General features: G+C 36.7%; 1 protein-coding gene across 24 annotated transcripts in view; it reads right to left on the bottom strand.

Moving 5' to 3' along the window:
* Nucleotides 1–24,988, bottom strand: part of SUGCT (succinyl-CoA:glutarate-CoA transferase) — a 743,714-nt gene that overhangs the window by 336,448 nt on the left and 382,278 nt on the right. The window contains exon 13 of one of the 24 annotated variants that reach the window (XM_088797847.1): nt 7,587–10,557. The exons of 22 other annotated variants lie outside the window; for them this stretch is intronic. In XM_088797847.1, coding sequence (XP_088653973.1) covers nt 10,528–10,557 — 30 coding nt within the window. In that variant the 3' untranslated portion in view covers nt 7,587–10,527. Of the gene's footprint in view, nt 1–7,586; nt 10,558–11,476; nt 11,555–24,988 lie in introns of those variants that run through there. One more of the 24 variants, XM_088797845.1, reaches the window with a different exon arrangement.

Genomic DNA, 24,988 nt, shown 5'->3' with positions numbered 1-24,988 from the left:
CCCCGCACTCGGCACCTTCCAGCACCCCACCTTTAGGTCCAGTGGTCCTTCCAGAATGGGGACAGGGGGAGGGAAAGGGGAAGGAGACTTTCAGCTGCTGTCTCTGCTGCATAGTGCAGTATGCGGGGCTCTGCCCAGGGACCCTTAGCCTCCCCGTGAGCCAGTGGCCCTCCCCCTGTTAGGTTGGGCATTTTGCCATGATAAAGGATCTGTAACCTCACCAGGCTTTTCCCAAATAATTGGGGGTATTGACTGTCAGTGCTCTTGAATTCAGACAAATCAGGTATTTTATTCTCCTCTCCCAGTTCCAAGGTGGCAGGGTGTGGAAGTGAAGGTATTCTGACCTTCTGCTTGTGGGGACAGAGCCCCAGAGAGCAGTTTCCAGGCTCTCGGCCTCACGTGGAGAGGTGCTGACGCGGGTAGTAGATGGCCGTCAGCTGTGGCTAGTTGGCCGTCAGCTGTAACCAGTGAGCCAATTAGCCACTAATATAACTGCCGTGGCTGCGCTGGTTGGTCAGCTGGTGGGTTGGCGGGCAGAGGAGCGGACAGCAGGTTGCGGGTTGTGTGAATCCAGCCTTCAGTGAGACTATAGTGGTATGACTCCCCTATCTATGGCTCCGTGGGTGTTCCTTTTTGGCCTCACCATATCCTGCGTTCTTGTGTGGGGAGCGAGAGCTGAGACCCCGCAGGCCGCCCCGCATGACACTACTCTTTCAGTATCCTCTCCAGTCCTGGGAGGTCCGCTCCTTCCCACATTGTGGGAACTTCCTGTATGTTCTGGCTTGTGCTCTGCTCTGCTCTTCTCTGTTCTACTGCTTGATCTCCACTCCAAGTTTTGATTTATAAGAAATCAGAACATATGCCCCTCTTTTGTTTCTCAAAAAATAATGTTTGTTTGTTTTGCAAACAAAAGGTGCTTACTTCAAGATTATCATCTTACTATAGATGTGACAAATTCTGTTCTATTCAATGCCAAATGATGACTCTATTGTTCTCAGCTGAGTCTGTCCTTCCCAAGAAGTAATGAATGATATTGATTTAATGATTTGGGAGAATCAAGGAACAAATAGGAACTTGGGGCTATAAGGAATCTAGATACATCATTTTAATATGCCCCAAATATCGTCAGTGTGCATGTCATGTCCAAAGAATTCTTTTCAATGAATGTATTTATTTATATTATATCAAGATTGAACTCAAGCCATTCTTAATGGTTTCATTCATCAGAGAAAACAGAATAGAAATAAAGACCACAGATCCTTTCTCACAAAATGAAAGAATCCAAAATCTACTGGCCCAAAAGAATTTTCCATTGTTAATGTATGGTGAAATTACTGTAATAGAATATGGTTTCTTGTAGAAAGATAACCCATGACCCAAATGTCACATGTTCAATTTTCACAAAGATGCATCTAAATTTATAATATTCAAGGTAATTTAAGTCTGAACCATTCCCAAATGAAATCCTAAATAGCAATTTACACTGAGGTTGTCATAATCTTCCCTCTCTGGGGGAAATATCAAACCAGGTAGTCCAATCAAAGGATACAATAAAAACTAACATGGATTGAGTGTGCCTCGTAAGTGTCAAGAACTGATCTAAGGGCATCACATGGATTATTTTACGTAATCTTCACTGCAATATTTCAAGGTCAGTATACTCATTATCTTGGATATTACAAATTAGAAAATGGAGGCCCAGAAAGGCTAGCTGGCTTTCTCCACATTACTCATGAATTAGCAGTAGAGTCAGAATTTAAATCCAGGGAAACTCACTCCCTAGTCTTTACCTCTAACTGCTATCCTGTACAGCCTTACAAATAGAGGAGAAGTGAGGACACTGAATTTACGGTACAAAAAGAAAAGAAGTAGGCACAAAGATTCTGTTCTCTTTGCAAGGACAAAAGAAGGGACAGAGATTCCATATTTAGAGCTGGCCTGCATAATAATTCCCAGAACCATATGTTTCAAATGACCCGATCATTGGGTCTTTCATTTCTGATCATTTGACATTTTTAAGCATGAATCATCTAATGAAAAAATTACAGGGCTTTCTTTTGAACACATTGTTTATTTGTCACCAAGAGACCTCAGATATACTTTAAACAAATGCCTTCTATAAAGGAAAGACTACATACCCTCATGAATGGCATAATCCAAAAATAGAAATTATTTAAAACAGCTCTAACACCTTTTCTAAATTTCCTACATTGTGAAATGACAGCAGTGTCTCCCTTTCAACACTGCCTTCCAGTCAATGTAAAAAGAAATAAACCATCCCCACATGCTCATATTCGGTGTTTACTTTTCCATCAGTCATCTAAAATGGGACGCAGGAAAAGGGATGTGTCTGTCTCTGTTAGAGAGAGAAGAAAAGTGAAGGAAAGAAAATCTAATGCAACAAGAGAGTTGCCAGATTTGGAACTGATTGAAAGAGTTTTGTGTCACCAAACATTTTTCAAAGACCTATCAATCTGCAACTCTTTTTATAAACCAACCTGTAATGACTGGTGTTTCCACACATTTTCTTCACACAGTTGCTTCTGAGTTTGGCAGTGCCTTTGATTTGAAAAAGAATTTCAAACTTTAGATGATCACACAGAACCTTTTGGCATCACGGAAAAGAATATTTAGCTCATAGAGACTTAAAGGAATGTAAGCTAGAGTTCCAAGTAGTTTAAATTTTTATTGCAGAGATGCCGAAAACCACATTGCCGTGCTAATAAGTGATGCCATTTGTAACTCTGACTAATTACATGATAATTAAAAAGGATGTGAGAAAGAAAAGCATGGATTCAAATTAATATTAAATGGAAAATATAAACTTTACAGGATATCAAATACTAAGATAGACCCAAGCATCATCATAATGTTCCTATTCACATCTTCTGGCATCAAGGGAAAACCACCCTGGAAAAAACAAGAAATCCTTAAAATAACAGAAAAGTGCCAGCACTAACAGTGGTATACTTAGTAATCCCTGGGAAAATTCAAAGAAAGAGGAGTAATGAAATTTGTCACCTGCTGATTGGTTACTGCTGCTTCAGAAAACAAAGAGTACAGCAGACTAGGGTTCAGAATGTACAGCCAGAAGAGAATGGAATTGCTAACTACAAAATAACTTACTCCACTATGAATATAAATTTCATCCCCCCTTCCCCACCCCCAAACCACTGGTTCTCAAAAATTGAGTCCCCAACCAGCAGCATCAATATCATTTGGAAACTTGCTAGAGATACAAATTCTCAGGTCCCACCTAAGACCAACTGAATCAAAAATTCTGGGGATGAGGTCCAGTGACCTGTGTTTTAATAAACCCTAAAGATTATACCAATGCACACAAAAGTTTAAGATCCACTGCCTTAAACATCACAACATGATCAGTAAAAACTAGAGATGACTTTCTTCAGTCTGTGAATCCTAATAGCAATAATAGTCAAGAGTTACTGAGGGCTCACTAAGCACATTTGTGACATATTACTTTTATTTGCTCATTTAAACCTTATGGCAATCCCATAACTACTACAACCATGCAACTCTATTGGCTAGACAGGACACAGTGAAACTAAGTTACTAAAAAAACAGTGCAATTATGAGAAGTGTATTTTCTTGAATGTATATCTACCAATAGTAATAGAGGCATAAACGAACACTACTAGGTGGCCTGAAACGAGGATTTTCATGGACCTTTACACCAACTTTACCTGGAAAAAAATCTCCATAAATTTTTGAAATTTCTTTGAAAGTCAAACAGGTCAAGGTCTAGTTTTTTCATGAATCACTTCTTCAATCAGCTCCATTCTGATATCCCTCATTATGATCCAGAATGGGAGCAGGACTGAGTCCAGGTGGCTGGATGCATTGAATCGTTTTGATGACAAGACGGCAGATACTGCAACTAAATACTCAAGTCTGACCAGCACATAGCTCAAAAACTCACTTTCATCCTTGCTTCCATCACACAGCCTTAGGTAATCAATGGCTAGTCTTAGCACTAATGGACAAAATATATAAAAGAATTCAAGATATAAAACATGATTGTGTCTGTGTAAATGACAGCTAAAATCGGGAAATAAATAGCAACCGCTGTTTCCTTATGTAGTTTTATTACATCTTTTTCAGTAATCCAGGCTTGAAACTTTGATACCTTCTCAAGCTTTCCTCGATCTTCATCCAAGAAATCATCAAAGGCTAAAATTATTTCATTCAGACTCTTCTATATGTCACTTTCTTTGCACCACAACTTACATTACCGCAATGGTATCTTAATCTCCTGTTCCCTCATACTTACATGGAGACCACTGCCAAATGAAACCACTTTTATTATGCTTCCTTGGTCACACCCATCAAAAATACTTCATTTCTGACAGGGTAAAGTCCAATGTCCTTAAACAAAAATATAAACACCTTCACTGTCTGGCTCCACCTTTACCTCCAATTATTTCTTTATGTGAATCCTAGACTTGAATCACAGTTCTATATTCAGTGTCTCCAAACATGTCATGAATGTTCTAGCAACTCTTTTCCATCCCTCTCTACAGCTTCAGAAAAAAGATAATAGATGTAAAATACCAATTTGAGAACAGGCATTATGGAAGAAAATAAATTAAAGCCTGTTTATCCTAGATTTCATTGTACATCAGTGCTTCCAATTTCATTATTATGCTATGCTGAATTTACAACTGCTAGGAGAAAATAATGTGTCTAAAAGTTTAACATTGGTCTCTGGTTAATCTATATAGCAGCATTTGAATTAAATATTAAGCTAGTGCTATTCCAAATAGCAAGAGTAAACAGTTTTATAAAGGAAGAGGGCTTCTATTCTAGACGTGAAGTAGAGAGGCTTCTTCCTCTCTCCAGGAACCAGAGCCCAGGTTCCTGAGATTCGACCAAATTAACTGCTGAAGGAATAAGAAAGCCTATTTTTCCTTATGAAATAGCCCTCTAATTACCAAAAACATTCAACTGAGTCCCTCAAAAAAAAAAAAAAAAACTATTAAAAAACTAACAAGAATCACCAACATTTAGGAGAAACCAACAAAGTGTTAAAAATGTTCAAAACAGAACTAATCCCTAAGAAATATGAATTTCTGAAACAGACATTTGAAAGGATTATAATCATTATAATTGACAAGACTAAAGAATATATCGTATTCTTTTAAAAAGCACCATTCAGTTTCAGTCAAGATGGTGGGGTGGGTAAACACTGCTTGCCTCCTGCTATGACCACATCAAAATTACAACTAAACTACAAAGCAACCATCATTGAGAGCACAAGGACTTGAAAACGAATGTGAAAAAATAATGATAGAAAACTTCCCTAACCTGGCGAAGGAAATAGACATACAAGCCCAGTTAGTGCAGAGTACCAAAAAAGATGAACCCAAAGAGGCCCACACCAAGACACATCATAATTAAAATGCCAAAGCTTAAAGTCAAAGAGAGAATCATAAAAGCAGCAAGAAAAAAGCAGTTAGTTACCTACAAAGGAGCTCTCATACAACTGTCAGCTGATGTCTCAACAGAAATTTTTCAGGCCATAGGGATAGGCACAAAATATTCAATTGGATGAAAAGGACCTACAACCAAGATTACTGTACCCCAAAAAGCTATCATTTAGAATCAAAGGACAGATAAAGAGCTTCCCAGACAAGAAAAAGCTAAAGGAGTTCATCACCACCAAACTAGTATTACAAGGAATGTTAGACGGACTTCTTTAAAAAGAAAAATATACATATAAAATATGAATAATAAAATGACAATATCTACACATCTATCAACACTTATTTTAAGTGTAAATGGATTAAATGCTCCAGGTGAAAGACACAGGATGGCTGAATGGAAAAGAAAACAAGACCCTCACATATGCTGCCTATAAGAGATTTACTTCAGATCAAAAGACACACACAGACTGAAAGTAAAGGGATGGAAAAGCTATTTCAAGGAAACAAACACAAAAAAAACAAAACAAAAATCTAGAGTAGCAATACTTATACCAGACAAAATACACTTTAAAACAAAGGCTATAAACAGAGACAAAAAAGGACCCAGTAATCTCATTGCTGGGTATTTATCAGAAGAAACCCAAAACACTAATTCGAAAGGACATATGCATCCATATGTTCATTACAGCATTATTTACACCAGGCAAGATAATGAAAGTTACCTCAATGTCCAACAATAGATGAACGGATAAAGAAATGGTACATACGGATTTACTCAAGTACTCATATACTCAATACAATGGATTATTACTCAGCCATAAAAAAAAGAATGAAATCTTGCCTCCTGCAACGACATGGATGGACCTATAGGGTATTATGCTAAGTGAAATAACTTAGATAGAGAAAGACAAATACCTTATAATTTCCCTTATATGTAGAATCTAAAAAACAAAACAAACAAACAAAACAAACAAACTCATAGATGCAGAGAACGTATTGATGCCAGATGGGGAGGTGGGGGTGGGAGGATGGGTGAAAAAGGGGAAGGGAGTACAAATTGGTAGTGACAAAATAGTCATGGGGCTGTAAACTGTATCATAAGGAATATAGTCAATAATATTGTAATAAAGATTTATGGTGTTGGATATTCGAGTTATCGGGGCAATCACTTCATAAGTGATATAAATGTCTAATCATTATTTTGTACACCTGAACAAATAGAATATTGTACGTCAACTGTAATTGAATAAAAATTTATTTAAAAAATTAAAATAATAAATAAATAAAAAGAGCTGTTCAGAAGAAAGAAAACAAGAGGAAGAGAAGGAAGAACAGGAAAAGAAGGAAGGAGAGAAATAATCAGCATATTTTGGAAATTAAAAACACTGTGGTCAAAATAAATCAATAGATGAGTAAATATTAAGATAGATATGGATAAAAATTCAATTAGTGATTTAGAAGATCATAAGAAATCTCCCAGGATATAGTAAAAGGGATAAAAAGTAGGTTATAACAAATATACTATGAACAGAAAAAAACATACAGAATTAAGCATGTAATGTAAGAAACAAAATTAGCGTTCTTTAACAACAATTTGATGCCCAGTGAAACATTTAGAAAATTATCAAAATAAATATGAGTTTACTAAGCTAGGTGGAAACAATATCAACATAAAATCAGTAGCTATCTTACATGCTGGCAATCACAGATTAGAGGGTGAAACCCTTAAAGATTTCATTCAGAATTAAAATACTCATATGATAACTACGAATAAAGATAAAGAAAATGTGTAAAACATATTTTTAGAAATACTGTCAACCTGTCAATCTTGCTATGAACATAAATAAGCCTTAAATCCTAGAGAAACACCATGCTTCTGAATGGGAAGATTCAATATTGTAAAAGTGTAAATTTGCCCCCAAATTAATCTATAAGTTAAGAAAATCCCACATGTCTTTCTAAAATCTATGTAAAGTAGATTCATGAAATGAGCAACAACATTTTTTAAAAAGAAAATTTGGCCTAACGTACTATGCAAATACAATAATTAAAAAACAGCAAGAAACTAACCCAGGTATATATAGACTGAACAGTAAGCAGAATAGAGAATACAGAAAAACATACAGAAAATTTATTGTGAAAATGGTAAGATAACAAACCAGCAGATAAAGGAAGACTACAATAAATGGCATTGGGATCTGTAGCTTTTCGCCCTGTTAAAAAAATAAAGTTAAAAAAGAAAATCACATCATAGTCAAAAATTCTTGAAATAATAAAGAACTAAAAATAAAACTATAAGAATACCAAAGGAAAAACAAATATGACTACTTTAATCACTTTAAGCAAGTGCGCTTCCATTTATGCAAGACACAAAGTTCAGGTGCCATAAAGGAAAAAACTGACTTATTTGATTAGAAACTAGAATGTTCTGTTTGGCAAAAATAAATCAAACAAAATAAAACAATAAGAAAAGCACACATAAAGTTAAAAGACACGGAGCCTGCAGGGAAAAAAGTTACTGTTTATATATAGAAGGGGGGGGGGCATAATCCATAATATACAAGAGTAGAAACTTCTTAAATCTAATAGGAAAACAGGCAAAGGATTTTAATAGTTAAGACAAATAGACATAAAAAAGTCTCATTCTCATTTTTCATGTAGGAACTGAAAGTGCTAGTGGTAGTGTTTATGAAATGCAAATGGCACATCTTTTTGTCAGTGAAATTAGTGAGAGTCGTGAAGACTGATAATATCTAGTCTTGGTGATGATTTGGGTAAACAAGCATTCTCCATTCAGTTTTGACTAGAATATAAATTAGCACCACCTTTGAGAAGCATTTTGGTAGTTTTTACTAAAATTTTTAAGTTGTGTTTACCCACTCGACCAGAAATAATACTTCAAAGAATTTATTATAGAAACACTTGCACAAGTAAGTCCAGATAAATATGAAGATGTTCATCGATGTGTATTGAGTCACAATTGTATCATCTAAAGAAATTTGTCATTCCCATATACCATGGGCATTCTTTAAAAATAATTAGACATTTACGTAATTAAGTATAACATAACATAAATCATTAATGATTAATGATTTTAAAACTATTAAGATGATTCTTTAAAAATAATGCTCACCACAGCACTGCCTACCATTGCACAATACCCTTAACCACTGCATAATATTTACATGGAAACTTTTTGTCCCTATTTTTGGGTACAAGGTGCAACTTTACTGTGTCCATTGAGTCAGTAATATCTGTTCCCTGCCATAGATCAGTGCACTTGGCAGAATACTAACTCCTCAAAGACAGACATCCTAATCCAAGAACCTGTGAATGTGTTAATTTACATAGCAAAAGGGACTTTCCAAATGTGATTAAGCCAAGGAGCTTGAGGTGTGGAGATTATCCGGAATCATGGGGGTGGGCCCAGTGTTATCACAAGGGTTCTTATAAAAGCAAAAGGGAGGCAGTTTCAAAGTAACATCCTATGAGAAAGTAACATCCTATGGCCACTGCAGGCTTTACAGATGGAAGCAGGCCATGAGCCAAACACTGTGGGCAGTTTCTAGAAGCTGGAAACGCAAGGAAATGGATTTTCCCCTGGAGCCTCCAAGAGGAGCCTAACCCTGCAGACGCCTTGATTTTTGCCCAGTGAGACCCATTTTAGACTTCAGATCTCCAGAATTAAAGGATAACAAAGTTGCATTATTTTAAACTACTATGTAGAAAATTGTTTCAGCAATAATAGACTATCAACACAATGACATTGTATTAGGTTATAAAAATACTATGATATCCTTTTGCCTTTTGAGATCAGTCCTTCCAGGGGAGGAAATAGATAGATACAAATTACAATTCTTAAAACAGATATTAAATGTCGAGGTATAAGACTTTCTGATTCTTTTTAATTATGCATAATTTCATTATATCTGTTGAAATTCCTACTTTAAAATTTGTAGATGTTTTAGATGTCTCCATGTTGGGAAAAAATATTTTGGAGATTTTATATTATCGATTTGAAGAAATAACACTCACAACTTTGTCCTAAATATCTCAGTCTTTGCTATTAACACTCTTCACACCTTTCTAAATTCTATAGCTAATGTTATAAAATTATTATTAACACAGGAATACAAAGGGACACGGACTTTCTATATTTCGTTGTTAGCTTCACTTAGTATTTGGCAGACATTAGTGATCTAGGCATCATTGAGCATTCAGGCATAAAACAAATTTTACGTAATAGATTTTGAACTCTGAAATTTTTAGAAAGTAAGCAAAATGTTTGTGTCAGTTGGGATTTCTTACCTGGGGTTTGATAATAAACTGCATGTAATTTACTACTGGGGAACAGAGTGGTTAGTGTTGCCCACAGGTGCTTAGAGCCTTGCCCACAACAGTGGTGTGAAACCCTCAGCAGCAGACTGAAAATAACTTGTAAATATGCAAATGGGAGAACTTCGCTTGTAATTTGGGGGTTATTCCTATAGCAACTGCTAGTAATTCTACTCATCAGTCAAACTAAGAGGTAAACCGACAGCTCAGTTTAGGTACTCCTTGATGGAAATTTTCAAGTATTTATGAGATATTTTCCTTTGTGGTACATTTTATTTATTCCCTGTACAAAAGTTTCTCCCAATTAAATAGTCTTTTTTCTGAGACTTTCAGTACCATTCAGGGTCAAGTCAGGAGAGAAAAATCACACCATTTGTCTCTTCAGAGATAATCTAATAAAAAGAATTATCCACTAAAGTTGTTAGCTAGGTGGTCAACTGCACAGATAAAAGGAGGACTCTAAAGTCCTATCACAAAGGTAGCAACCACAGGAAGCAGTCACCACTCCTAGGATAGGGGACACAGGAGAAAATGTGAGAATTATTAAACTGCAACCTTAGAGGACCAAGCTGTGGAGCTAACCGCCAGACCTCTGAGGAAAAGGTGCCGGCCAGTTATATCTGGTTTCTCTGAGACAGGCCTGTTTGAAGCCAATCCTTCAAGTGTGAGAAAAACTTCAGACTTGATTCAGCTGCTGCCACACGGCAGAAGTGCTGTCGTCGGGTGAAGAGTGTTGCTGGGGCGATGATCATGGGAGCCACAAAGGAAATGGAGCCCCCTGGAAGAGAGCAGAAAACCAGGGAAGTCTTTTCTTCCTCTCCCACCTTGCTGACTCCCTCTAGCGCCTCCTCTGTGTAAGGTTCAAACAGGAAATAAGGTCGCAAAGCAGAAGTGTGGTTCAGAATTCCATTCCAACACCACAAAGCAGGATAGAAAACCATGGATATGCAAGTAAGAAACACTCAGCCGCTGGTCACAAACTGCACAACCCACACCCACGTACAGTCTGTCATAAACAACAAAACCCTATGTTTCCATTAACAAAATACAGCTATTAGGAGAAATGAAGACACGCTCTCTTCAGAGACAAAATTGCAACAAACATGGTATCCATCCTTATGCAATGCTACTCCCCAAATTCAGTCAGTCGATTTGCATTTTCTCTTACCTCGCACTAAATGGAAATTAATCTCTAAACATCTATAAAATAAGAAAAAGAAGGACTAGATAGAAGAAAGTTAACATATACAAATACATATGTATATTCATACAAACAGAACAAACAAAGAGTGAAATATACATAGCTGCTACAGTCTTTATTTGTGCAACTGGTCATGAGGTTGTCACTGATGTTTACGACTCCCTCCTTTCACTATCTATTCTAAATTTCTTCTGCCCTCAGCAGAGACTTCAGCAGGTAACTGTGCTTTTCTTACCTGCTGAGGTAACCTAAACCTTCATTCCTGAAGTGTCTGAATCCTGTGTTGGTGTAGTTTTCCATTAATTTTTACTACTAAACAGGGAAGTAGTAAGACACTCCCAAGGGAATGCCCTACGCTTCAAAAACGGCCCTGCCTGCCCCAGCTGTGTAGCACCAACCCTGGTCCTCTGTGGTAATCAGGATCGCTTTCCCCAGCCAGCTGTGACCACCGTTGTTGTCTGTTGCTTTAGCAGCATGAGAATCCCAGAACAGTCAGGTGGTAGTCTCGTCTTCAGTTCACTGAGTCATGATGGTGCCAGCTGGTAGATGCTTTCTTTCTTAGGAGCTTAAAGCTCTGCAGAGAAAAGTAAAACATCTGAGAGTGGGTTATCTAATGTTCTGGTTTTAAAAGGAGCCACTCCTAACTCCTTGATTTCCAGATCCATATATTTTGACCACAGGAGAGAAGCACCACATATTGGGCTCTGCATCCTGTAACACAGAGCACCATCCTTCAACCTGCCCATTAGGAAAGCCGCTTCTTGGTGAGGACACATACGGTCAGACAAATTAATTCCATAGGCATAAGGCCACTGCAGCACACCTCTGTTGTGAAATGAGGTTATCAGAAACAGTGTTGTACAGAACATCTTCAGAGTGGATAATGCTTCAGGGGAGTCCATGGATGCTGATGCTGGCAAAAGCATTGTGTGCAGAGAAGGTACATCTGTGTCAGGATTACATGTCAATTCCAGGGTAGATGAATCACGCCCCCTCCAGGGCAGAAGGGGTCCAATATAATCAACCTACAATGAAGTGGCTGACTGGTGCCCCTGGGAAATGGAGCCATATCAATAGCTCAGTACTAGTCTCTGCTCTTGGTCAGACAGAAGTTACACAGGAGCCTCGGTGAGCAGAGATCTCTGTCCCTGCACCACCGGCTACTTGGGACACAGGCCCATTGAACAGGTACGAAAGTGGTGAGGAAAAAGGGCTGACTGACACCCATTAAAAATGTGTCATTTTCTCTGTCTGATTATTGAGAGCCATTAATGAGTATGAACATGGGACACAAATATCTTCCCTCAATTCCTAGTCAGAGGGATGGAGTATGTTACAAATAAGACAACGGTGCCTAGGAAGGTTTGGCAATTTTAAGGAAGTTCAGGAACTTACCCTCAATTTAACAGAACAGAAACAGAAAGAGCAAGGACCCTGCCCTAAATGCATTTGATGCTGGCCTACACATCTCTCACTATTCTACAGTGTCTCTAAAAGAAGGAACCAGAGGAGGGATATGATTACACTATGAACAAAGTTTGGTTTGTTTGTTTGTTTTTAAAGAGCTTTTAAAGGTGAGTCTTTTCACCAAGGTCAATGCTGCAAAGAGTCAGAAGGTATGAGGTAAAAAAAATGAACTAATTGGAAGTCATTTTTCACCTGTAATAGAGAAGTTTTGATTTAAAAAAATGAAGATAGTAATAAAATTTCAGAGTCCTGTTTGGAGTTGAAAGGAGATTGGCAGGGTAGACAAAGATGAAAGACATGACAGATAGTGCATGGCAATAAAAGAAGATCAGAAAAGGGTGAACAAAACAGAGGCATAGAAGAGTGAAGGTGAACATGTTAATGTGATGTGTGCATGAAAGGCGTGTGCCAACACTGCAGGAGCAAAGCAAACAAATAGTAGGTCCAGTTTATTCTCCAAGTTCCCCAATAAAGGAGAGTTTATAATGGTACCTACCTACAGAACTGCTGGGATTATTAAAAGATAAGTGAATTGACCCAGCGACAGTGAGTGGTACATAGGAGGCACTCAACAAATAGTAATTAACAGTGACAGTCATAGTAATTATAATATGTAGCTTATATTTATTGGAGCCTTATTAAGTACCATATACTGTACTTCCTAAGCAATATTTAGATTACCTCATTTAATCATCACAATAACCCTACGATTGCCAATATTATAGTCACCATTTTACAAATAAAGAAGCCAAGGTTTAAAGACAATTGACTTGTCCAAGGTCACATAACTAGTGACAGAGACAGTTATCTGTCTGATTCCAAAAGCCACGTGCGTGACTACTAAGCAAAGAGATAAAAGGGAGGGAAGGAGAAAACAAGAGAAGGAAGTCCTTGAAATGAAATACTTCAATTAGTAATGGTAGTACTTCTTACATACTCTGCAGCAATAAACTCACACATACCCCATTCGAATGTAAAACGAGTTAAAGGAGAGTTTTGCTTCTAATCTGACTGCATCCAGTTTTACTTTCATCATATGTCCCATAATCTAGGTTTTTCACCTGTATTTCCCAGTACATGACAATTCTAGGCATTGCAAATCCTTTGGCCAATCTTGCTACAAAATTATTTACTACCCTGGGGTTGAAATCTTGTTTTAGAACCAAAGTAGTCGAAATTATACCTGCCAATCTGGAAGACCACTAAAGAGAATGTGTCCCTTTTAAACGTTTCCGTCCTTTCTCCTGCCATCTAAACTGCAGCAATAAACACCTCCTTTGGGGACTCTGCAGTGGCACGTGAGTGTGCTGCCAATTAATAAGGGAAAAATGAAGCCCTGAGTCAAGTTATATCAGATGGGAGACTTTCCACAAACAGGAAGTATTACAGAGTGAGAGCACAGCTGTAGTGGCAATGCCTCATCTCTTGGTTTGTCCAGATGAAGAATTCATTCTATTCTCCTTTCTAACTGAGCAAATGACTTGAAAGAGTCCTAGTTGTTTGTTTTGCAACACATTTCCTTTAAAATATAATGACTAATATTTTACCAAAGTCCTTTCATATCCATTACTTCATTTGATTTCAGGATAACCTTGGGAGATCGATATTATCGCCATTTGACAAATCATGAAGCTGAGGTTCCCAGAGGTAGACTTATTCAAGGATACAGGATTGAAACCCAGATTTTCTCACCCAATTTTTTTCTAAATCATGAAAGCCCCTAGAAAGCTTACCTTAATGCCACCAAAATGTCTTCGATCTATCTCATCTCTAGCTTTTCTAGTTATATTTAATGCTTTATTTTGAAGATTATGGATATTCTTAGTATTGTAAGGTATCATATATCTTTTAGTTTTCGTTTCTGTTTTTCTATTCCACATGTCTAGGAAACTTGCTATTAGTATCCCCTAAGTATGAATTGGGTGCCAACCCTTACTTGGACTTTTCTTTTTCTTCTAGCCCTATATAAAAATTCCATATTATTTCCTTTTGATTATTCTTTCTGTCTGCATTAATTAAGCTAATTTCCCATTGGTTATCCCATAGTCTTCCAAACTTTAAAATCAGAACCTATTGAGCTTCCTTTTTGTAAAAATAGTCCAAAGACCAAAGCATCATATAGTATAACAAGTCACATGGTATTGGTGACTCTGTCATTTACTCACTATGTGGAATACATGAGTAGTTGAATGACCTTCTCAAAAAAGCTGAAGTTTGTTGGACACTTTTATAAATTATCCTAATTCTGCCTTAAGGTTTCATCAAATTCACACTGAATCTGTCCTGGCAAGATATGTCCTCTACTGGAAGAAAAACCTACATGTATTATTAAGCAAAAATAAGCTTTGTCTGTTTGTTTGCTATTATAAGTTAATAAAATTTATCAATAGCCTGTCTTATCTTTTATCAATTGGCCCCATTACAATCCTTTCTATTATAAATTCTACTCTTCTGAAAATTTACTTCAGAGATTTAATTCAGACAGATGCTGTCAGAATTTTCTCAACATTTCCCTATTCTCAGCTCAAAAAACATTTTGTATCTACTATACATATAGCATCTTGCAACATCTCTTATTCAAGGTTGTTTTGTTGTATTTTTTTAATTATTTAAATTTTTAAAAAATAATTTGAGACATACAGAAGAGTTGAAAAAACAGTTACAAACAGTTCCTATGCACTCTTTACCTCACTTCTAATTCTAACCTGTTACATACTCAGGTATAATTATCAAAACTAAGAAACTAATATTGATATAACACTATTAATTAAACCATAGACTACAGCTAATTGTATCTTAAATATATAATAATATTAATTATATTATTATAATAAATTTATTATAATTATTATGATGTTGCTAGGACTACAGAGTTAAAGTTTGTCTGCACATTTTCTCTGCTGAAAGTTATTATTCCTCCTATTAAAATTAATACGTATTTGGAGAGAGGATGTACTATGTCGCAAATATCCTGTTTCTCATTAAACATTCACACACTAATTCAAGCATTCACTGGTGGATATAGGAATTATTACTGTGATGTTCTATGGTAATTTTCTTGTATTAATAATTGTTTTATTTCTCAATTACAGTTGACATACAATATTATATTAGTTTCAAGTGTACAACACAGTGATTAGACATTTATATAACTTTCAAAGTGATCAACCCAATAAATCTAGTACCCATCTGACACCATACATAGTTATTACATTATTGACTATATTCCTTATGCTATCCTTTACATCCCTGTGATTATTTTGTAACTACCAATTTGTACTTTTTAATCCCTTTCTCTTTTCCACTCATCCCCCACCCCCACCCCCAGATAAAAGATCAAATTGTTCTCTATATCTCCAAGTTTGTTTCTGTTTTGTTTGTTTTCTTCCTTAGACTCCACATATAAGTGAAATCATATGACATTTGTCTTTTTCTGTCTGACTTACTCCACTCAGAACAGGATCCTCTAGGTCCATCCATGTTGTCACAGATGGCAAGATTTCATTCTTTTTTATGGCTGAGTAATATTCCATTGTATATGTATACCACCTCTTCTTTATCCATTCATCCTTTGATGAACATCCAGTTTGCTTTCATACCTTGGCTACAATGAATATGGTGAAATGAACACATAGATGTACATGTCCCTTCAAAGTAGTGTTTTGGGTTTCTTCAGATAAATACCCAGAAGTAACATTACTGGGTCCTTCTTTGTCTCTTGTTATAGCCTTTGTTTTGCTACTCCACGAATTGGTTTTTCTATATTTTTACCTTTCCTGGAATGTCTTATATAAATGAAATTATATAATATGCAGCCTTTGTTCCTGGCTTCTTTCACATATCAAAATGCACTTAAAATTTACCAGAGGTATGTATGGGAGGGAAGGCGGCTCTGGGGGGCATTTGGAGACTTCCAGAATTATGACATGAGAAGCTCCATGGACCCATTCCTCAGTGAAAGACCCATAGCTGGTGAAAATTAAGATTAAAAACAACCACTTAAAGTCTTTAAGTTATCCTAAGGGTATACAGCAAAGAAACACATTTTTACTAAATCTCAATAAGAACAGCAAAAATCTATGGTACTTGAGCCACAACCCACTCCCCCTACCTCTCTTAGTGGCCCCTGAGAACGGCAGGATAGAAGCTATACTCCAAGTTGGTACATCCAAGAACACAGGGCTCCCTATCCACCCAGCTCCCAGCCTAAGGCTACAGTATCTCTCCAGAAGGTGCATGCCAACAGCATTTCTCATCTCCACCCCCAATCCCCAGCTCAGTATTACACAGTCTTTATTTCAGGCAAGATCTATTACAGGTTTAGCGCTGTCTTCTTACACCAAACTCCAACTAATAGAACCAAGGCTCTACCCTAGGTAACACAGGCCAAAAATATTGAGATCCCAGTTACTCTTGTCCCAGATTGCTCATAGAACGGAGGTTCCATACTGGGAAAGGCAAAACTAAAATACCAGAAGCTGCCACTCCTATCTACTGCCCTGCTCATAAAGAAGGAGTGTTACTCTGAGAGAAGCCACCATTGTCCCCGCCTATAGCTCCAGAGCAATGCCTCAGCGATTTTCCCCAGGGAGACAAGGGGAAGTTCATGAATAAAGATCCTCTCAAAAATAAATAAATAAATAACTGGAGATTTACTGGAAGGCAATTAATAAGAGGCTAGTAGCTACATAAAAGCAAAAAAAGAAAAAAGAAAAAAAGGAAACTGGAAGCCAGCTTATTTACCAGAGAAAGCCAGGGAACAGGAAAGCTAAACAGACCCCTCCTGAGGTCAGAAGAAACCACAAAGATTGGCCTCCAAATCTATCCCTGCAAATGAGAGCTAATTTAGGATAAGAATGTGGAGCTATTGATGCTCAAGGGCATTGCTAAAAACAATACAGAAATAACCTGGCAATTAATGGAGCCTAACAGCTGGATGTGATATCAACAGAGGCAGACAATTTAACAAAGAGATTTGGATAAGTCAAAGAGAGCTCTGCTAAAACTACTGTAACCCCATAGTGACTCTACACATGCCTGAGGCTGCACACTCTGAAGGGAAACGTTAGAGGTGTCAAATATTGGGGGGGGAGGGAAATATTTCACTAAATCTGTCCAGAAAAGCCATTAAACAAATAAACAAGAAAATAAACACAAACATTGCAGAGGAGTGGTGGGGGAATCCTTATGCAAGGTTGCTACAGTACATTATCTAAATTGTCCAATTTTCAACAAAAATGATGAGACATGCAAAGAAACATTAAAAATGTGAATCATACACAAGAAAAAGAATAGACAACAGAACCTGCTTGTGAGAGTATCCAGATGTCAGGCCTAATGGATAAAGACTTCAAAATAACCTTATGAGTATGTTCAGAAAACAAAAACAAAGGAGAAGGAGAAGGAGGAAAAGGAGAAGGAAAAGAAGAAAAAAAAGAAGGAGGAGGAGGAGAAGAAGAAGAAAAGTATACTTAGTGAATTACAAGAAGGAATGATGCAAATGTCTTGCCAAATGGAGACTATCAATAAAGGGAGATAAATTATTTTTAAAAGAACAAATAAAAATTTTGGAATCGAAAAGTACAATAAGTAAAATGAAATATTCACTAGAGAGGCTAAAAAGTAAATTTGAACTAGGAGAAGAAAGAATCAGTAAACTTGAAGATAGATTAATAGCAATTATGCAATCTGAAAAGCAGAGAGAAAAGAAAATGAATTAAAAAAAAGAGACTCAGAGAAAAAATGTGATACCATTAAGTACACCAACATAGGCATAATAAGAGTACCAGGGAAGAGGAGAGAAAGAAAGAAGAAGAAGAAAAATAAATAAGTAAATAAATAAATAATGGCTAAAGAATTCCCTAATGTGATGAAAACATTAATCTACACATCCAAGAAGCTCAATGACTCCAAGTAGGTTACATGTAGACAGATCTACACCGAGACATATCACAACCAAAATGTTAAAAGCAAAAAAGAAAAAAAAGAAAGAAAAATAAAATCTTGAAATCAAGAGAAAAATTAGTTAAAACAAAAAGGAAACACCAACAAGATTGGCAGCTAACTTCTCATCAGAAACCATATGAACCAGTAGGCAGTGGATGGTGTATTGAAAGTTTTGAAAAATTTTGAAAGTTAAAAATGTCAATCAAAAGTCTTATATACAGCAAAATTATCTTTCAAAATATCTAGATAAACATTCCCAAGTAAACAAAACTGAGAGAATTTGTTGCTAACAGACCTGGCTTATAAGACATATTAAAGGAAGTTCTTCAAGTCCATATTTTTTTAAAAAAAAATTAAAAATAACACCAGTAAAAACAAATATGAAAATATAGGGGATATAATAAAACATATTTCTTCTTCTTTCTCCTATTAACTAATTTTTTTTTAAAAAAAAATATACACATACATATATAAGGCAAACTCATTATTGTGAATTTTCAATTTGCTATATGAAACCAGTATTACCCTGAAAGCAAAACCAGACAAGACATAACAAGAATACTATAGGCCAATATCTCTTATGTGCGAAAACAAAACAAAACAAAAATCCTCAATAAAATACTAGCAAACGAAAAACAGGAATATACACCATGACTAAATGCAATTTATCCCAGGAATGGAAGTTTGGTTTGACATCTTAAAATCAATTAATGTAATAAACCATATCAATAAAAAAATAAAAGAACACATCATTTCAACAGATAAGAAATACAACACCCTTTTATGATAAAAGCATTCAATAAACAACAAATTCAAAGTAACTTCCTCATCCTGATAAAAGACACCTATGAAAAAACCACAGTAAACGTTAATTGTAAAGGATTGAATGCTTTGTGCCACAGATCATGAACAAGACAAGGATGTCTGCTCTTGCTACTTCTATTCAACATTATACCGGAGGCTCTACCCAGGGAAATTAGTCAAAAATTGAAATGAAAGTCTTCCAGACTGGACAGATAGAAAAATCCCAAGGAATCCACGTCCTGCTTCCAAAAATACTATTGGGACTAATAAATGAGTTCAGTAAGAGTGAAGGATACAAGATTAATATACAAAAATCTGTTTTATTTTCATGCAATAGTAATTTAAAATGTAAAATTAAGAAATCAATTTCATTTATAATATTATCACAAAGAATAAAATAGTCAGGTATAAAATTGACCAAAAAGAATACAAGACTTGTATTCTTGTATTTCATAAAATATTTTTGAAATAAATTAAAGAGGACTAAAAAACTTGAAAGACATACCATCTTTGCAGATCAAAAGATTTAATAGTGCTAAAATGGCACATGACCAAATTGACCTGCAGATTCAACACAATTCCTATCAAAATCCCAACCAACTTCTTAGCAGAAATTAACAAGCTACCTCTAAAATTCATAGGGAAATGCAAGGGATCTGAAAAAAAAATTTCGAAAAAGAAAAACAATCTCAGAGCACTCACATTTCTTCATTTCAAAACTGACAAATCTATAGTTCAAGACAGTGTGGTACTGGCAAAAGGATTGACATGCAGATCAATGGAACAGAAATTAGCCCTCACATTTACTGTGAATTGATTCTCAACAGGGTACCCAATAATGCAATGGGGGAAAGAACAGTCCCTTCAGTAAGGAAGAATGAAAGGAAGGGAGGAAGGAAGAGAGAGAGGGAGGGAGGGAGGGAAGAACGGAGGGAGGGAGGGAGATAATAAGTGTTGGCAAGGATGTGGAGAAATTGGAACTCTCACACATTGTTCATGGGATTGTAAAATGGAGCAGCCACTTTGGAAAACAATTTGGCAGTTCCTCAAAAAGTTAAATATAAGAGTTACCATATGACCCAGCTATTCCACTCCTGGGTATACACCTAAGAGATACAAAAACATATGTCTACACAAAGCTGTACATGAACTTATATAAAAGCACTATTCGTAATAGTCAAAACATGGCTATAACCCCAACATCCACCAACTGATGAACAGCTAAGTAAAATGTAGTATATCTACACAATGAAATAGTATTCTGCCATATAAAGGAATGAAATACTGATACATACTACAGCATGGAAAAACCTTGAAAACATTCTAAGTGAAAGAAGCCACTCACAAAAGGACACATATTTATATGAAATGTGCAGAATAGGCAAATACATACAAACAGAGGCCAAGAGGAGAGAAAATAGGAGTGAATGCTGCTAGGGTTTCTTGTAGTGGTCATGAAAATGTTCTGAAATTAGATAGTAGTGATGGTTGTATAATTCTGTGAATGCGCCAAAAACAATAGATTGTATACTTTAAAGAATAACTTTATGGTATGTAAATAATATCTCAGTAAAGCTGTTATTTTTTTTAAGTCACACAACATTCTTGACATGACAATTACAGAGATGGAAGACAAATGAATGGTTGCTACGGATTAGGAGTGAGGCAGTGATGGGTGTGACCACAAAGGTGTAGCATAAGGGAGAGCTTTGCGGTTATGGGACAGATCTGCATCTTCATTAGGGTCATGATGACACAACTCTGCACGCTGGTGTAATACAATGACCTAGAACTACATACACATTGTACCAATACCAGATTCCTTGTTTTGCTACTCCACTATAACTAAGTAAGATGCAGCCACTAAGGGGACTGAGGGAGGGACCCACACGACTTCTCTGTACCACCTCTGCAGTGCACTGTGAATCTATTTCAAAGCAAAAAGTTTTAGAACATTAAAACAAGAAAGCTCGAATAGTCTTCAAATCTCATCTTTACCAGCAATGTCCTAATGACTAACTAGGCTCTCTATGAGTTCTTCAATACCTGGCAGATAGATACCGTGTTTCCCCAACAATAAGAACTAACTGGACAATCAACTCTAATGTGTCTTTTGGAGCAAAAATTAACATAAGACCCGGTCTTATAGTAAAATAAGACCGGGTCTTATATAATATAATATATGATAAATATAATATAATATAATAATATATAATACAATATAATATAATATAATATAATATAATATAATATAATATAATATAATATAATATAATAATATAACGACTGGGTTTTATATTAATTTTTGCTCCAAAAGATGCATTAGAGCTGATTGTCTGGCTAGAACTTGTTTTCGGGGAAACGGTATAATGTATTTCAGGCTTTGGGGCAATGTCTCTCGTTGCCAAGAATGAATTTGGGATTTGTTTATTCGTTAATCTCAATATTTGCTTAGAGTCAACCAAGGACTGGGATTCTTCCTCCCCAGGGCTGAGCACTCACTCTGCACACAGCTGGCACTGAGCTGGGGGGGGCGGCATCTCAGTGCTGTGAAGCCCAGTCTAAAGGGAGCCTCAGACTCTATTTAGAGCATTTCCTTTGTTGTAATTGAAAGACTTCAGTTTTTTAGAGCAGTTTTAGGTTCAGAGCTAACTGGAGAGGACGGTACCTTGAGTTCCCACATCCCCCCCAGGCTACACATGCACAGCCTCCTCTATTGTCAACATTCCACACCAGTTATACTGTTACAAGTGAAGAACAATGACATGTCAAGGCATCCAAGGCTGCATCTTTTCCACGTTTCTCAGTCTCGGAAAAAATCCAGTCCTTATTTAACCGTACTTCTACTATAGTTTGCAGAAAAACACTTCTCTGAGCCCAAATACCATGAAATCACCACTATCTGTATGAGAACCACCTAATTTAAATAAGCCCCAGTTGCATTCCTAAACACTTTCTGGATGAAGGTGACATTCTCAACGGCCTGATGTCACTGCGTGCCTTGTGACAGGACTCCAGAGCACAGATCATGCTGTTTAGCCTGGGTCTGCCCCTGCATGTGCATGTCCCAACACACTTAGGTTCTGCCTTCTCTCTAGTGACAACCTGAGGATAAGTAAAATAGAGTTCCTTGGGACTAGAAAGTAAATCTTATCCTGGGAAGAGCTCTCTAAAACAGATTTTACAACCCAAGATGGTTAGGAATGGGGCTCAGAATGGGAAATGTTAATCCACTTGCATCTCAGTAAACACTGTTCCCCAAGATGCCCACACATGTCTATATATTAAAGTAGCTGATTTCCTGTAACCTGGAGCATACTTTTGCACAGTGCTTGTCTGTTGGTCATCTATAGTTTGATTACTCCCAGAATTTGAGGTTAATGGAGGCTCAGGCCCAGAGTTCTGGCTAACAGGGTCGAAAACGAAGAATGAATAGCTGAGTTCCCAGTAACTCACAACGCATGTTTCTGGGAGGCTGTGTTAAATGTAGCTTGGACCTGAGGGCTTATTTATCCTCTGTCCTGAATCTCTTACCATGTCTCACCCATACTCTGTGCTCTGGCCATAGCACACGACCTGAGGGTCTGACATCTCCCATTTCTTTGCTTGGTTACTGCTTCTGCCTGAAGTACCTTCCCTTCCCCCATCACATTTTCCAGAAAACACCTAATCAGCTTAAAAAGCTAATCAATAAAATTGTCTTCATTTTAAGTGCACTACATGCATTATCTCATTGAAATTTTTCAAAAAAAATTCCAATGAGGTACAAATCATAAAGCCTCCATATTACAGAGGAGGAAACGGAGGCATAGGGAAGTTGAGTAGTTACCCAGTCACCCAGTGAGTTAACAGCAGAGCCCAAATGAAAGCCAGGTCTGCTCCACTATAAAGACCACATTCATAATCACCACACTCCCCTCTCTCCTAAACATTCTATGGTTCTACAATAGAATCCTTGCGGAATCTTCTAAATATCCCCAAATCCATACTAGACCTGTGCTAGCGGAATCCCTGAGGCTGGAGCTCTGGGGTCTGCGTTTTAGAAAGTTCCCTAGGTGACTTGAATGCATATCCTGCTTGAGAACCATTGCTGATGATATAGAAGGGCTTACAACAACTATTGACACTTCAGTGTGCAACCAAGAAATTAGATAACATCTGAACCAATTTTGAAAATTTAACCATTTTTCATAAAAGTTAAATGAGACATATCTATTTTGCAAAAATGAGAATCTGTAGAGAAGTATTTCCAAGAGTAACTGCATTCTGGTAACATTTTAATTACATTTTATAAATTAGCAAAAATCTGTTTGGTAAGGAAAAATGAATTTAAATTATATTTCATTTAAATTCTTGACAAGGGATCAACTAAAATTATGTGGAGAAGATCTGAACATTTGATTGAGTGTGTGGCTGTCTTAGTGGTCTTCAGTCATCAGAAATAAAATCTCAACTATAATGCAGAAATACTAATAATAGTTCAGGCTTCATACTACTCAGTATTTCATGTCCCTGAAACAGCAAAGGGAGAATAATTGTAATCAGTAAATTTGAAATGTGAGAAAACAAAAACAATGACATATGAGAATCCTCTGATTTTTGATAAGCGTTGTTTTTAAATGACAGAAACATAAGAAAAAGACAATGAAATATGGAATTTTCTTTTGAATGTTCTGTAGAGGACGTCCCCCCTACCACTTTACACTTTAAATTTATTTTTAAGTGCAAGGTTCTTTGTCTTTGCATTTATATAACGTGAGGTATTTGAAATGATTTTTTTTGTGTGTTTTATCTTTTACTTTTCATTTTGAAAAAATTTTAGACATACAGCAAAGTTGCAAAGCACAGTTTATAACAGAGTTAAATACTTGGCCTCCTGACTCCATCTTGCTCAAGCCTGCTTTGTTCTTATGGCCTTCGGGTTAATAGCTTCTTGCATGTAGACATGCTAATCATTAGAGGAATTCTGCTTGCGACTTGAGTTTTACAAAACAGTCCGTTACCAGAAGGTGCCTCTCCCAGGAGATAAGGGAAATACATACAAAAATAAAGACTGTTTATCAAAGATTTGCAGGAACCTCGTGACTGGACTCACTTCAACTAGAGTCAACAGACTAAGAACAAAGAAGTTTCATAATAGTCCTCGGACCCCTGCTGGTACCCGGGAGTCTGTGTCAATCACCTCTTGTCCCTCCTATTCCCCCCTCCCCTGACATAAAAGAGGGCTAAACTCTGTACTTTCTTACCATGGATTTGAGGTACCACGGGGGATCCCATCTTCTCAGTTGGCGCCTTCTTAGTCAATAAACCTTTCCTTACACCAAACTCTGATGTTGTGAGTTTTGGCTTTTCAAGGCACACAGACCTTGGGACGGTAATAAGTTCTCACACACTCCTCACCCAGCTTTTACTATGAACATCTTACCGAACCATGGTAAAATTATCAGAACCAAACAGTAAAGTTGATATAATATTAGTAACTAATTTAAAGACTTGGTTTGAATTTTGACAGTTATCACATGAATGTCCTTCTCACTGGACTAGGATACAATCTAGGGTCCCACACTGTGTGTAACTGTCATGTCTTTTCTGCATCCTACAGTTGGGGCAGTTCCTCAATCTCTATCTTGCATGACCTTGATACTTTTGAAGAGTACTGGTCAGCTATTTTATAGAATGTCTCTCAATTTGAGTTGGTGAGCTATTTTCCCTTAATTAAAGTTATGTATTTTGGGCACGATGTTATGTGTCATATCAAAGGGTTCATGATGTTGATAGATCTTATTACTGG

This window comes from Rhinolophus sinicus, chromosome 4 (genome assembly GCF_057876585.1).
Source record: "Rhinolophus sinicus isolate RSI-liver-muscle chromosome 4, RSI-T2T, whole genome shotgun sequence".
Taxonomy (NCBI): Eukaryota; Metazoa; Chordata; class Mammalia; order Chiroptera; family Rhinolophidae; genus Rhinolophus; species Rhinolophus sinicus.
This window is presented reverse-complemented; position numbering and strand designations above follow the sequence as displayed.